The following is a 14,201-nucleotide window of genomic DNA, read 5'->3' on the forward strand; positions in this document are numbered from 1 at the left end:
CAGTGAGCAGGACATGTCCAGAATGAATTCTGTTCATATGGCTCAGTATCGCCTATGGACAGACATATGATAGGAAACCCCTGAGATTTCAGCTACACCCCTGGATTTGTCAATGTTGCCATACGAAAAAGACTCATTATGGATGCCGTGCCTTACCACTTCTAGGTCACTTTCATACATATTTTCCCATTTCACGCACAACAGCCTGACACAGACGTTGAGAACAAAAATGTGTATATTTTAAAATACCATGTGCTCCTAGGGTATGCAGACATCTCTAATCATTTCAACAGAAACTGTCTACATGACTAGTCTTTGTCTGGAGGTGATAAATCTAGAGGGTCCGCGCGGATCGGGAGCATTAATCTCGGAGAAAAAGGTTCTGGTCTCCAGTGTCGGGGCACGCGTCCCGCTCCTGAGCTGCCAACTTTCACTTGATCTTGATCTTGTGCAGCTTCAGCTTAAAGCCAAACAGTTCGGTGAGTGCAGCTGAAAATGCTGACAGACAGACTACTTTGGTGATGTTGTACAGGTAGGGATTTGCACAGAGCCCAGAGATTTTGAAGGGGCTTTCGAGTTCCTGTGAGGAAGAGGAAAAAGAAAAAGTCAACACAAGTTCATTGAGAGATGTGTTGACGCGTGACTATAAATGAAACCAAATGCTTGACGGAATGTCTATTGCTGGTGATAATATAGGAAAATACAGGTGTCACACAGAATTATACCCCCCCAAGATCAAATACTTTGCAAACACCTTGCTCACATCGTTAGTAATTATATGTATGCATAGTAATGAGAGTAACACGCATAGTGACATACTGATTAGTGATTAATAGCTGATAATTATTACGGTAATTATATTACTAATTTTCATTAGGACATCCCCAACGTCCTCACTTACACTATATCTTTTGTTAACCAAACCCAGTATGAACTGGAAACTTTCAAACTGACGTCAGCTTGCTTGTATTCTCAGGTTCACATTGAGCAAGCATGCGAAAGCTTCATCCAACCTATCACTCTGGTTCACTGAAAATAATGGTTTTGTATATCGGACGATCCACAGAAAGGTGGATCATCCTCAGCATGTGTGGATAGGCACCCACCTTGAGCAGATCAGCAGCTAATTTGAGGACATTGTTAGCTAAAATGAGTTCTTCTTTCTTGTGCGGTTTCTGCTCCATGTGTAAATACAAGTTGATCTGAAAAAGTAGTTCACATGAAACGCACATCATTTGGACGGCAAAGACAGAATATCGGAGACTCAAAATCCCATGGTCTCTCGTTGCTCTACACAAAAAAACGAGGGATATCAAGTGGAATATTTTCTATACAGCTACAAACATCTTCTCTACAAGTATATTTTCTGTTTGACTTTCATTTCACTTTATTTAAACTTATCTTAAACAAAGCAGGGACCACATGGAGCCATGGAATCATCCGATGGTGCAAGCTAGCACGCAATATCTTTTCCCAATTGCACGCGTTTGCCTCACTGCAGTGCTGCTGTGGTCACACACACAGCATACACGTACTTCCAAACCGAGGGACCGTTGTTCAAGCACTGCTGCTTAAGTATTGCCCGTGTTCCCAATATCAATCAATGGCAAAAATCACTCACCTGCTCCGTGATGAGTACAGACAGATTCCTGTACTTGTTGTTTATCTTCGAGCCAAGGATCATAAATCTCATGAGAAAAATACCCAGTGCCATGCTCCAGCATACCATCTCCCAACTATACAACCGCTCGGCAAACTGCTCATTCTCCTTGAGCCACTGCGGTCAGACGACAAGCCAGTGTTGACAGACAGCTCGAAATATCAGTCGGAAGTAGCGTGCGGTTGTGCAAACTTACATGGACGCAGAGCAGCGATAAAATGCACACCCCGATGATAAATGCAGTGGACACAATGACATCGACAGATCTTTGAGGACCGTGTTTCTGTAAAGTGTAAAAATTTTAAAACAACTGCCTAATGTCACAGCGAGCTCGATAAAGGGTGTTGCAAACCTTGAGGTAGGAACGGACGGAGAGCCAAGTCTTTATGTTGCGGACCTTATTGAGGCGAAAATGAGGCAAGTCCGACCTTAGGGCTCTCCTTGCAGACGTGAGATGACAGAAGTATTTGGCATAAAGGAACCTCTGCAAAATGTCGTACAAAGACGCATGAATTGAAGCACATGTCATCGGGGCTCACACCCTATGTATTAGCCATATGGGTGTTCATGTCACGAGGTAGAAACTGTTTAATGATTATTATTACCAAATATCCTGATGACTATTCAACACCTACCTGCTTAAAAGTCCTTTCAGCTACGGACAGTAAAAAGAAGAATACGGTGCCAAAACAAAACTGCCCGAGCAATGAGATCAGTGGCAGAATTGATGAACTGCTGCGAGACAGAAAATAATTCAAATTAACAGACAACCAGCAAAATGAATCACACAATTAATGTAACACGATAGATTTGAACAACGAACCTCCAATGTGACTGATAAAGAGCATCGTGAAGAACCTCAGGCAGACGACGGACTTCCCGAGGTAGACTTATGACGAGGGCGTCTGCATCGAGAACAACTCCGTCGAGTGCAGACGAGCTCTGAAGTCTGAACAGCAGCGGAAGTGACGATGTCACGCACGTCAGGATGAATCCGAGTAAGATGTATTCTGAACTGTGTTTCATGCAGTCCACCTGCATTCACATAAAATGGAAGAAAATTACACTGATGCCAAACGTTTAAGTAAAATGCACACACCTGCATTGTGCGTAAAAAGTTAGCCCTACTTTTCCCTATTTTAATGTCTTCAGATCCCCAGCTTCCCTATTTAGTATTTTACCTTCCCTAAATTAGCTAAAATCCCTATTTTCCCTAAGATCATAAAGGGGCTTCTTCCGCTGCTCGTTAAAGGCAGGACCGCCAGTTTTGTCGCTCGTAGCGTGTTACGAGATCTAGACTGCAGAAAGCTGTGGGAGTTGGTGAGATTACACGTACAGTGCCGTGTTGTGTCTGCTTATTTGTTTGTAATTTTTTTTGTGGAGAAGCTTAGCTCGTGAGAAAAATTGTAACGAGCGACATCGAATTATCAACGAAAACGTGAACTTTCATACTGCACTTTCGCAGAATTACTTACTCACCTTATAAATAATTGCCGACGCGATGTCCATGACTGATAAGTCCACTTTCTTACATTCGCCATGCTCCCAGATAGTGCAGCTCACTGAAGGTTATCAAATCATTTTTATATACGCACATTTAAAATTAAATTAAATTACAAACACTGAAAATTACCTTTATCCAGGCCGGCCTGTGTACCAGCAAATGCACCAGCATTCTAAAAGGGGGAAAAAAAAAAAGATGTCTCTGGAGATAGGTTTTTATTTCCGTATAAAGAAACAGAAATAGTTGTGCCAAGCATGACAAGAACCAAGTGTTAAATCCACAAATTTGCACTGACTAATTAAAATTAATGAACTAATCGTAATTAAAAGTATAATTAATTAATACTGACATCGTTAGCTGGATTTTCCTCACAGTCGTCAGGGCCGTCCTCTTCTATGCCTTCAGAACTGGAAGTGTAGCCGTTGCAATCTGTGTTTGACAGAAGCGGCCACTCGCTGTCCGACGCTGGAGGCTGAACCAAAAATGATATCAGAGTACTGCCACAATACTATGTCAGAGGGCACTACACTATTAGTAATACTATCTCATAAGCTGCACGACAGTTGCTTTTGAACCTGTAGCACTGTTTTTGACACATAAGCAACACCTACAGATATAAACCGCGTCGAGTACACTAGAAATGTTTTGTGCAGGACAACGACACCAATCACCTGGCTGGAAATCGACACCAGTGCAAACCAGGGTGTCAACAGGAAACCAGAACTGAACTGCTATGTCTTCCCGAACCAGAACCAAACAAAACAACCATTTTTGTGCAATATCGCAACTGAACCCGAACCACAACTAATGAAAAAGGGGCAGACTGTTCGGCGTTCGAACTGTTCAAAACATTTCCGGTTCGAACCATTGTTTCTGTGCTCCGGAACTGAACCGGAACCCAGTCACACACTGTTCGACAACCTTGTGCAAACTATAAGCAAATGACACTGTAGTTGATCTAACTCGTTTGCAGTAAGCATTCACACATTATCTGTAGAGAGAGTTTTCGGGAAATATTTTTTTCTAAATTCGGGGGTAAAAATCCGGTAAATAAACGTGTGCACTAAAACGTGTGAAATTCATGCGAATTCGTGTGAAAAAACTTCCAGTATGCTAAATCCGGGGAGAAATCAGGCTCAGTTACTCGAACTAACTGTACTGGTTCGGTACAAACGGCGATATAACTGTATTTGCTGCCAAACAAGTAAGTAAGTGCATTCCTACAGACATCCCAGTGAGGGCAATCGGCGGGTGAAAATCGGGTTTCACCCTAAAGAGGCAACCTTCAATTCGGGGTGCAAATTCGGGGAAGAATCGGGTTTAAACCCTAAAACTTCAGGCTCTAATTATCTGTTAGGCATGGGCCCTTGTGTTTGTCGGTTTCGTATTTCTTTAAAATCGTGGATGAGGTTACAGGGCAGGTCTTATGTCAGGAGTAGTAAAACCAGACACTGGAGGAGGTGCAGTACTTTTTCCAATCGAGTGGTCGAGCGTAGTGCAAAGGAGGCCGTGTACGGTTTGCGCTAATTTACAAAGTGCATCCTGAGACAGCTACAATCTGCATGCTGCATACAGTATGTACCTTGATGGGCGTATTAGGAGACGTGGTGTCCTTGTCCGACTCGCAGGAGCTGTTGGACTCCTGCCGCAGCAGACGCAGAGATGGTGGCGGAGTGAATCGGGCAACACGGGTTCGCCTGCTTCGCACGGTGGACGTCGACGGAGGGAGGTCCGGCGGAGACGACCTGCGCCGTTGGATCTCTTTGTCTTGGGACTCTTTCAAGACACAGTACAAAAGGCCCTGAGGTTGGGACAGTTCTGACAGGTGGCTGCCGGGCTCAGCGGTCGAGGAAAAAGGATTGGCTTTCCAGAAGGCTTTGGAGACAAGAAAATAGGCAAGTCGACAAATGAACTCTCTGAATGGCCAAGGCTGTTGCTCCTCTAACATCAGGGCTCGGTCCAGAAGCGTGTTCAAGGATTTGTATCTTCGAAACTATGACACGTAGGAAAACAATCATTTTCTCCTCCATACTCTAGCTTATATAGGGTCTGACCTTCTCGGGTAAAATGTTTTTGCCAGATTTGGTGGGAAAAATTGGGTGCTATCGATACGATCAGGTATTATTGGGTCATTTTTTCCTCTTTCTGTCCAGCTAGCAGCCTGTAGTTAGAGGTGCACATATTGGTCAAACATATATTCCTCGCTTATTATAGCCACAGACACCGCATGTTGTAACATTAAACGTGCTTCGCACGGTTTATTGTGGCACTCAAGTAATATTTTTCATCGGACCTGTGTACAGATTGCAATTAAATCGTGTATGTGACGCACGATACAATGTAATACGTGATTGGAATTCTGGGAGAAATCGGGTTTAACTCGAATTACCGTAATTTCACGCGTATTAGCCGCGGCTTATGCCTAATTTTTTTTCTCACGGGCGATCTGCGGCTTATCCACCGGTGCGACTTATCTGATGACTATTTTCCCCTGGTATTTTCCCCATAAGTGTCTCTGGAACAGCACTGCCCAGCCGATGCATGAACAGTGCGTAACAGGGACGGGTCCACATTCGAGTAGATTGATCTTCCTGGTGCATTCCCTCCAGCAGCTTGAACGAAAGTGGTGACAGTGATTTGCGTCTTCTGGAAGACCACTGACCCATCAGTCCACGACACCCAACAAGGCCCAACACGCCAAACAAGGACACAATCCGATCTTGGTAGAGCTCTAGACCTGACCTCCTTTGTTGTATACTACGTCGATCCCGGAGTACGGACCACAGGGTTTATGGCCTTCTCTGTGGTCTCCTTTGTCGCACAAGTCAGTCGTATCGTATTTACCGCGGCTTATCTGCGAGTGTGGCTTATCCGTCAGAAAATTTTCAAAACGTTCCTAAAAACGCGTCCTGCGGCTGATACGTGTGAAATTACGGTAGTTCGAAATTGATTCGGGAGGGAATAATCGGGCAGAATCAGGTAATGTACTACATGATGACGTATACACACGATGAGAAGCAAGCGTTATACACAAACTTACGGCGCTGGTCACGCAATGAATTCTTGCGTGCGACGAAAAACTCGTCGTCCTCCGAGCTGGGTAATGACTTTTCGTCTGCCAGACACGGGGACGATTTCCGGACCTGGTCGTTCGAAGGTACCTGCTGGCAGCTCTTCGGGCTGGACGGCAGCTTTGTCGATATATCCTGCACCGCAAACAGCTCCTCAGTGCCGTTGTGGTTGCCCAAGCTCTCCAGGCCACTCTCTTCATCCGAGTTCTTTTTGCTCGTGTGTTGTCGTTTTGGGGCTGGTAAGGAAAGATGATGATGATGAAGGTTTAGAGGAACGATGTAGCGTGTGGCACCAGTAAATATGAATTCGTAAATGCGAAGCCTCTCAGTGAAGCCTGAGGTTAAGATGGTTGGAAGTACTCATCAGCCCCTAGCTTTCCGCAAATCTGCGAAATTTTGCGGAATTGGCCACGTCTCGCAGAATCTGCTGTTTCCCTCTGAATTGTGTGTCTTTCGCTGAATATTCGACATATTACAGAACTATGTAAGGATTTCAACCGATCTGCGACATTTTCACGGGCTGAACCAGGTGAGTCGCGACTGCAATGCCTGACACGACTGATATTTCATTCGCTTAGCGAATGCCATTCGCATGTATTGCCATCTGGGTTCATTGTGTGACATCGAATGAATGTCATGCAGTGCAAATGTCATTCGCTGGGAATGTCATTCAATTTGTCGTGTGACAGGAGTATAAGAATCGTGGAAAAAAAAAAAAAAAAAAAACGCCACTGCCTAATCGGCTATACCTGTGTTTGAGCTTCTTTCCGTCGGACGGCGAAATGGTCGAATGCGGCGCTGCAGACGACATCGAAACCAAGTGAACAAGCGGAACTGAATGCAGAGTCATACTCTGCAACGCCACGTTCGACCGTGTCGCCATCTGACGGAAAGAAGCTGAAACACAGGCGTAGCCGTTTAGGCAGCAGTGTTTTCAAGATTTATCCCCAGAGAAAGAGACCGAGCAGCATTTTCGACATAAAATTTTGGGGCATAATACGTCCTGTAACATCTACTTTAGCTTTCCGACACTGTTCTTATTTGTTTTATCCTCGTTACAAACCCCGAAGTTTGTCTTTGCGAACACTGTACATTCTCTCGCAAAAAATAAATAAATAAATAAATAAATAAATAGTGAATGACACTTGCACTGTCCCTTTAAAGAACATAGATGTATGCAGCCATATACATAATGTCAACCTACATTCGTGCCGGGAATTGTGATGTGTCGAGTCGTGCAGACTCGAATTGATGCATCCCTGCACTGCGTGCCGAAGACTTCCTAGCAGATCCTCCTTTGTTTTCGTCCTCTTGGCATCGTTCCCTGAGTGTGCCGTCGTCACCCTCTGAGCATTAATCTCTGACCACTGACTTTCTGTCTTCTCTTCAGACGCTGTTCCAGGCGAGGATTTTCCTTCATAGAGAACGCGCGTCCGCGTCTTTCGCTTCACCCGTTTTTGTCGGCCTCTGGAATGGTTTTCGACGGAACTTTGTTTTCGATAATTATATTTCGGGGCATATGATGTAGATTTACTGAAGCATAATTCCTTTGTCGTATGTATTATAGGTATGATAAAGAATATAGACGTCATAAAGGTTATCATATTATAGATACGATAAAGAATATAAAGCACATAAATACCTTGACACACCTTTTAGACACAAATAACTTTGACAAACAATAACTTCATTTTGAGATGATGATAACTTTGACATATGCACATAGAAATATATAGTTTTCTCTTAAATATAGTAATTTTTATGAGTATTCACATACACACTCTCGCATAATGTAACGGAAGAAAAGAAAATTTAACATGAACTAAATTTCAAAAACTAATTTCATCCGATGATGATGCCCAAATAGGCACTGAAACGTCATATTAAATTTTGTTTTCTTCCGTTACGTAAAGCCAGTGCGAATGTGTATACTCCTGACATCCCCTCGCTTTTGGTCTATCTTCGGTAATTTTTATGTAATCAATATTCGTATATATACAGCTAAACAGTATTTTCTCTAGCACACGCTTTTGCGAGACTTTACAAAATCTGTCCTGCATTTTCACCTCTATTAAACGAATCTGAACCTGGAGCTTTTAACGATGCTGCTGAATTAAAAGCTCTTCTTCTTCATCATACCAATTTCGTACTAAGAAACAAGGAAACGGGACACATACGGCTTTGGTCTCCTGACTGTGCTTATCTGTCCATTGGTACTGTACGTAGCTACCACTTGTGCATGCATGATGCCCAAAACCAGCATCATGGCTATGGGCGTCAAAACTTCAGTTATAGTATTCTCCTGGAAGGAAAAATAACGAATGAAGCTCGGCGACACTGGAAAATGTAACGTACAGCACAAGGATGATGTGAACCAGGTCAATAACCTGCACAAGTTGTCCTGGACACCTTTGGTATGGTGTCTAAAACTTACCCCTATCTACAGTGTCACTGTTCTTCCTGCCTCAAAACCAACCGGAAGGAATCGAAAAGCAGTGAAATAGCAAAATGTGGTACGAGGATGGAAAAGCTGAGCATGAAAGTAATGTGTTCTGCAGAAATTCTGATGCTAATTTCTGCTTTACTCCTTGGAGGAGTCAGTCACTCAATGGCATATACAGCATGCGTGTCGACCTTATTTTCTACAACTCACAAACTTTTTGAGATAGGGTGTCGATATTTGCGGATATTAGTTCAGACAAAATTTGCCACATTTTGCATATTTTGGAATTTCTAGGTCGATATTTTTCTTCGAGATACAGGCATATCTACACGAGCTTTCTGTTGTTTGCGCCGATTTTTTTGTGTTGGAAATTAATTTTTGAAGCACGTGGATAGCTTCTTATCTAAAACTTATATGATTCGATAGGGCACTCAATTAGGTACAGTTTCCTCTACAGCAACCTATTCTAATACTACTGATTGTGATGCTGACAGCCACAAAAACTATATTTTTCGAACCACCCAAAAATTGTCCTTTCTGCCGTGGTAAGGAGATAGTTAAGCATCGTAAAAAGAAAAGGCGCACAATGGCCCTTTTTCTTTTTTTCTTTTGGGCCCAGACTCTGACTTCAAAATTCTAGTCTTGCTCTTCAAATCAGATACTGATAAAAAAACAAACAAAAAAAACAGCAACGTACCGAGACATAGGATTCGTCCTGTATGGAATGCAAATATATGGCCACGAGCTGCAACACGTAGAGGATGAGGAGGAATATCGATATTCCACCGCTTGTCTGCGTCTTCCACCTATCAGTTACCAGAATATAAAAAAAAAAAAAGAAGAAGATGATCAGCGAGGCACGGTTTGGCTTTGCATATTATATTTCCAGCCATGACAGCCGGTGACATTCGATATCGAATCGAGAGAGAGGGAAGAAGGCGACAAATTTCACAACAAAATGTGATAGGAGGAAAGTGGAAAGGGTACTCACCATGTGAAGTAGAGAGGAAAGAGGAGCACCCGAACGATTCCATTGGTTGCTAGGGCAAGCCAGCTATTTTGTGGCTTTGACTTTTTGAATGTAGATCCTGCGAGCGGTCAAGAGCTACTCTAAGCAAGGCTGAACCGGTACACAAACAGCACTGAGGAGCATTTTTGAATTTGATATTAAATACGCTTCGTTGCGTTTAAACATTTTTGCACTCCGCATCATCAAGGCTCTAAGGCAGCCGTCTTTGGGCATGGAACCGTAATAGGCCCTGGACGATGTCACACATAGCCTTCAGGAACAAGGCTGATTTTAGGAACAACAGGATGTATTCATCCAACAATTAAAAAATTGTTCGACTCTACTACTGTGATCATAGATGTCAAAAACCTAAATTTTAGTGAAAGTTATGCGGCACTTTATTCGCTATAATTTTTGCAGGAAATCATCTTACATCCGTTAAAACACATTAAAACGGACTTCTCCGAAAAGATCAACTGCAATCCGACAACTTCTAACGCTGCTGCCTGCGCAGGAAAAAGAGGAATTTACCTCTGACAAGGTCGATGTCAATCAGTTCTGCCTTAATTTTAGCCGACTTCTTCGGTATAGCGCTCACGCCCTGAAATCAAACGTGCGATTAACGATCACACATTCGAGAGAGGTATAGACGGAAGCATGAACAAGAGACGGAAGTAACAGAAGGGAAGGCATTACCCGCAGAATACGCTGCTCTAAGCTCTTGCCGCACACATCTTTGTCATATGCTCCAATCTGGAACATGGTGAAGACACAGAATTACAAGAACAGTTATTACAAATAATATAATGACTAGGCCCTGGATTCAAATTCACAGGGTGAAGATCCCCAGGCGGTAAATCCCACCGTCATTCAACACGAGATCAAGAAGCTGTATGCATAGGCACCCAGCGTTTTCGAACAAAGAGGATATCTTTGCACCGTCCACGTAAAATATCTGCGCTGATGCAGCGAAACATGATACAACATGAAGCAGTAAAATTTCTCCTGTTTACAAATTATGTGCTATGGCCTCTTCGACGTACTCATCCTTATACAGACAGGTGTTACTGCATAAAGTGGTCCTGCTAGCTGTTATTAGTTAAAAACTGATTTTTTTTTTAAAGCAAAGTTCAGGAAAGGTTGTCTTTCGTCCTTCATGGAGGTATTTAAAACCTAAGTGTAACCAGTTATGCTGCAGTATACCATACAAAAGTCAAACTTTCTATGCTACAACATAACTTATATATATATAGATAGATGTAAATATATATAGAGAGATATATAAATATACAGGGTGTTCGCTCTAACGTGTCCACAAATTATATTTAAAGCGAGCGATAAAAGAAAAGCAGGTGGTACTTTTCTGCTACTTGAGTAAGAAACAGGTACTGCTTCATTAGTAGAACCTGTTTCTTGTACAAGTAGCTGAAAAGTAGCGCTCGTTTCTCTTTTAACGCTCGCTTTAAATATAATTCCTGGAAACATTAGAGCAAACACCCTGTATATATATATATATAAATGTACAAACCTTCTTCTGATACCAAACCAGCGTGTCATCGAGCCCCATAGCATGCTCCGTTCAACTGCATTGAAGTCCTGTGGATATAATAAAATACTTTATTGCATAATCTTTCTGTAGTGCACATCCCATCGCGATAAAGCTGCTGCAACACAGCTTCTGAAACGTCGCCCAACTGCAACAACATGTTGCACAAAAAAAAAATTGGGGGGAGCAGTTACACTGTAACAGCAGTACACAAGGAAAAATTGGGGGTTTGCCAAACGCTGGGGGGGAGGGGGTCTGGATAAACCACTGCTCCTTGATACTGCCTGGAATACAACTGGCAAATCTCAAGCACCCATTATCGGCATCCTTTTCTTCAGTTGTCACACGCGTGACCTTGTAACGTATAGCAATCTTCGCGACGCGACGATTGTGCTCCAAATGTCAAGATTACGCCGCAGATTACGCACAACAAGAAATACCCCGTGACACCCAAAATTCCTGTCATTCATCTCTGCTCGCAACATGATCGTGACGCAAGGTTGCTTGGGATAATAACGGAATGAATGAGATATGAACTTGAAGATCGGAGCGTTGAACCTCTCCTGGATAACAGGTAACTTTCGCACAAGGAACGGTGAAATCGGGGCATCTAACCTTGAAAATGAGTTGGCCTAATGGTGTGAATGGACACCTCCGACAATATGGGAGCGAACCTTACCTGCTTATAGTCCCAATCGATAGACCTTTAAGCTCGTCGCTATAGCTGGCCGCCGGAAAGCGCACCACTTACTCGGTCTGCACTTCAAAAATAAGTATCGAGAGCAATTTGGGAACGTATTCAGCCGTAGGATCGCTTCCTGGTTGCGCTCAAGTAGTGTCTTTTGGTTTCTCCGCAGCTTCAAAAAGGCAGCATCCAAAATCCAGAAGCAAATAGACAAACAGCTGAAAGGAGGATTGAGTTGCCAGGCCAACCTCTCACATGCGGGGTCACGTGACAGTGGTGGAGAAATTTGTTTTCTCTCGGTCTCTCTCACTCTTCCTCGCATGTTTGTTTCCTTGCAAGCCTTGCCCTTGCCCTCGGTCTTTTTTTGTTCTTCCAGACGTGGAGTGCGGTGGTGCCGCGTACCGTTGTGTGGAAAGTTTTGGTGTACAATATCGTGCTGCAGTATTTGGTTTCCATCCAGCAGGGCTGCTCTGGTCTTTTTTGGATTTTAGTCTGCGTTAGCTTGTTTGGGTTTGGATTAGTTGGGCAAATTTGAACCAGTGTTTGAACGTGTAGCCACCACGACACAGGCCACGAAACCGCGGAGCTCAAAACCGAATCCTCTTTCTTTCAGAAAGCTTAGTCTGGCACAAGTACCACTTCGAACCTTTTGCGAACCTTTTCGAAAACCTGAATGCCTTTGGGAAAATTTCAGTGCGTTCTTTGACAAACTGTGTAGAGGAACAACTATAAAAATGACTTGTTTGTCATAAAACCATATGGGAAGCATTCTCGTAAGCAGTAGCTGACGAGCTTTGATGCGGCTTTGAAATCCCGCAGAAACAAAATCATGGAACGCAAGCAGATTTTTTCCCAGTTTATGGCTCAGTTTATTCTCGATTGCTCTGCCTCAGAAGACAATTTCAACTGAATTATCGGAAGAAATGCTGGGATACTGGTCACCAGTGATTGGCAAAGTACTGAGTGCCTGGCATCACAGATACTTTAAGTATAGTACAAAGTACCACACTGCAAATGCACTTACAGTAAATTAAGTACAAGGCAAAGTACTTTAAAGTACACAGAGTAAAAAATTTAGTTCGAATCACTTTGCGGTTCACCATTAACCATTAAATGGCTTTAAAAAGTGAGAAAGTATTTATGTTTATATTTAAGCATCAACCATTGTTTGGCAAGTGCTAATTATGAAACCCTACTAGCTAACTACTTACTTGTGAATATGACCTGAACCAGACGGCATACAGTTTGCAAAGTAGTTTGTATTATGTCCTGAGTATGACTGATTCTTCCCATCCCTCACAGTGCTCTGGCGGATATATAATCTGTGGATATATTATGCGAGGGGGCATGATTTCGTACTAAAAGGCCAATGGAGGTTACATATTTTTGAGTACTCCTCCCTGTTTTCTGAAATGCCACAGGTTTACAAAAAGAAACGAATAGAAACTACTTGAATAGAAGAACAAACTGCTATGCAATGCACTAGCACAACAATGTGCTATACAAAGCTTCTTGTCCTATGTAGCTTTGTTACTTGCAGCAAAATGATCCATGTTATGTAAGAAAAAAAAAAAAGATTCATTTTTGACATATAATAATTAAAGTACCAAATTTGATACCGTGAAACACAATGACTGAATGATCAAAAAAGCACTTCAATCATGCCTCGGAAGAACAAAAAAACACCAAAGTCATCGTACTGCCTATTCCAGCGTCCTAGCTTGTGCATCTTTTCATTTCCAACTTCAAGCTGCTGGATAACATAAAAGTACTTTTAGAGTTCTTAATAACTCGGCAACATCTCGAGCCTGTCAACGACAGATTTTCTCCTTCAAAAAATGTGCATTCGTGCGATATTTTCGAACTTTTGTCCCCAGTTGAATACCTGACTGGAAAATACAAGAAAGATACTACTAGTACTGGTACTGGTACTAGTTGAAGTGTACTTCAAATGCTGTCACTGCTGGTCACAGGCACCAAAGGCCAGCAGATACAGGTCCCATCGGAGTTCTGACACCGTAAAGGTGTCTAGAAAAAAACCCGCACATCAACAATAAAGAAAAAACAAGGCCCCTAATTTTGCGCAACGTTTTTTCGTTGTTTGCACAACATTTCCAACGTTATTAGTCCCGGGACCGGTTGATCGGCTTTCCCTCTGGCCTCCCCCTCAGAACAGCTGTGGGCGGTCGGATCAGATCTCGCTGCTGGTTGTAGGAAAGAAAAAAAAGCTGAAGCTCTTTGGCCCAAGGTGGAGTACGAGTTTAACGTCGCAATACCAGCACC

The 14,201-nt window shown here is 42.9% G+C and overlaps 2 protein-coding genes across 3 annotated transcripts in view; one reads left to right on the plus strand and one right to left on the minus strand.

Annotated features, from left to right (window-relative positions):
- Window positions 1–217: 217 nt before the first annotated feature.
- LOC135397321 (protein PHTF1-like) lies at window positions 218–12,193 on the minus strand. Of its 2 annotated transcripts, none has more exons than XM_064628831.1 (20): window positions 11,913–12,193; window positions 11,216–11,283; window positions 10,384–10,440; window positions 10,219–10,288; window positions 9,670–9,766; window positions 9,376–9,484; window positions 8,413–8,537; window positions 7,440–7,702; window positions 6,205–6,471; window positions 4,747–5,039; window positions 3,514–3,636; window positions 3,294–3,336; window positions 3,140–3,222; window positions 2,484–2,695; window positions 2,296–2,392; window positions 2,013–2,144; window positions 1,857–1,943; window positions 1,622–1,777; window positions 1,107–1,202; window positions 218–580 (listed from the first exon to the last, which is right to left on the minus strand). In XM_064628831.1, exons 2-20 carry the CDS (start codon window positions 11,252–11,254, stop codon window positions 431–433), a joined length of 2,499 nt encoding a protein of 832 aa, XP_064484901.1. In that variant the 5' UTR covers window positions 11,255–11,283; window positions 11,913–12,193; the 3' UTR covers window positions 218–430. The 2 variants fall into 2 exon arrangements, with proteins under 2 accessions (XP_064484901.1, XP_064484899.1); XM_064628829.1 differs by having other exon boundaries at window positions 2,296–2,395.
- LOC135397320 (phosphatidate phosphatase LPIN3-like) overlaps window positions 11,787–14,201 on the plus strand; it is a 50,384-nt gene continuing 47,969 nt past the window's right edge. The window contains exon 1 of the mRNA XM_064628824.1: window positions 11,787–11,807. The gene's annotated coding sequence lies outside the window, so the exon portion shown is untranslated. The remainder of the gene's footprint in view (window positions 11,808–14,201) is intronic.

The sequence above is a fragment of the Ornithodoros turicata genome, chromosome 6 (assembly GCF_037126465.1).
Source record: "Ornithodoros turicata isolate Travis chromosome 6, ASM3712646v1, whole genome shotgun sequence".
Taxonomy (NCBI): domain Eukaryota; kingdom Metazoa; phylum Arthropoda; class Arachnida; order Ixodida; family Argasidae; genus Ornithodoros; species Ornithodoros turicata.

What these genes read in the sequence shown, in the direction of transcription:
- LOC135397321 (XM_064628829.1), bottom strand. Translation starts at nt 11,254, where the DNA reads ATGGGGCTCGATGACACGCTGGTTTGGTATCAGAAGAAG. An exon ending in TGGTTTGGTATCAGAAGAAG is followed by an intron (nt 10,441 to 11,215) that starts GTTTGTACATTT and finishes ACCATGTTCCAG; the next exon opens with ATTGGAGCATATGACAAAGA. An exon ending in CTCCTAATACGCCCATCAAG is followed by an intron (nt 3,637 to 4,746) that starts GTACATACTGTA and finishes TTTTTGGTTCAG; the next exon opens with CCTCCAGCGTCGGACAGCGA.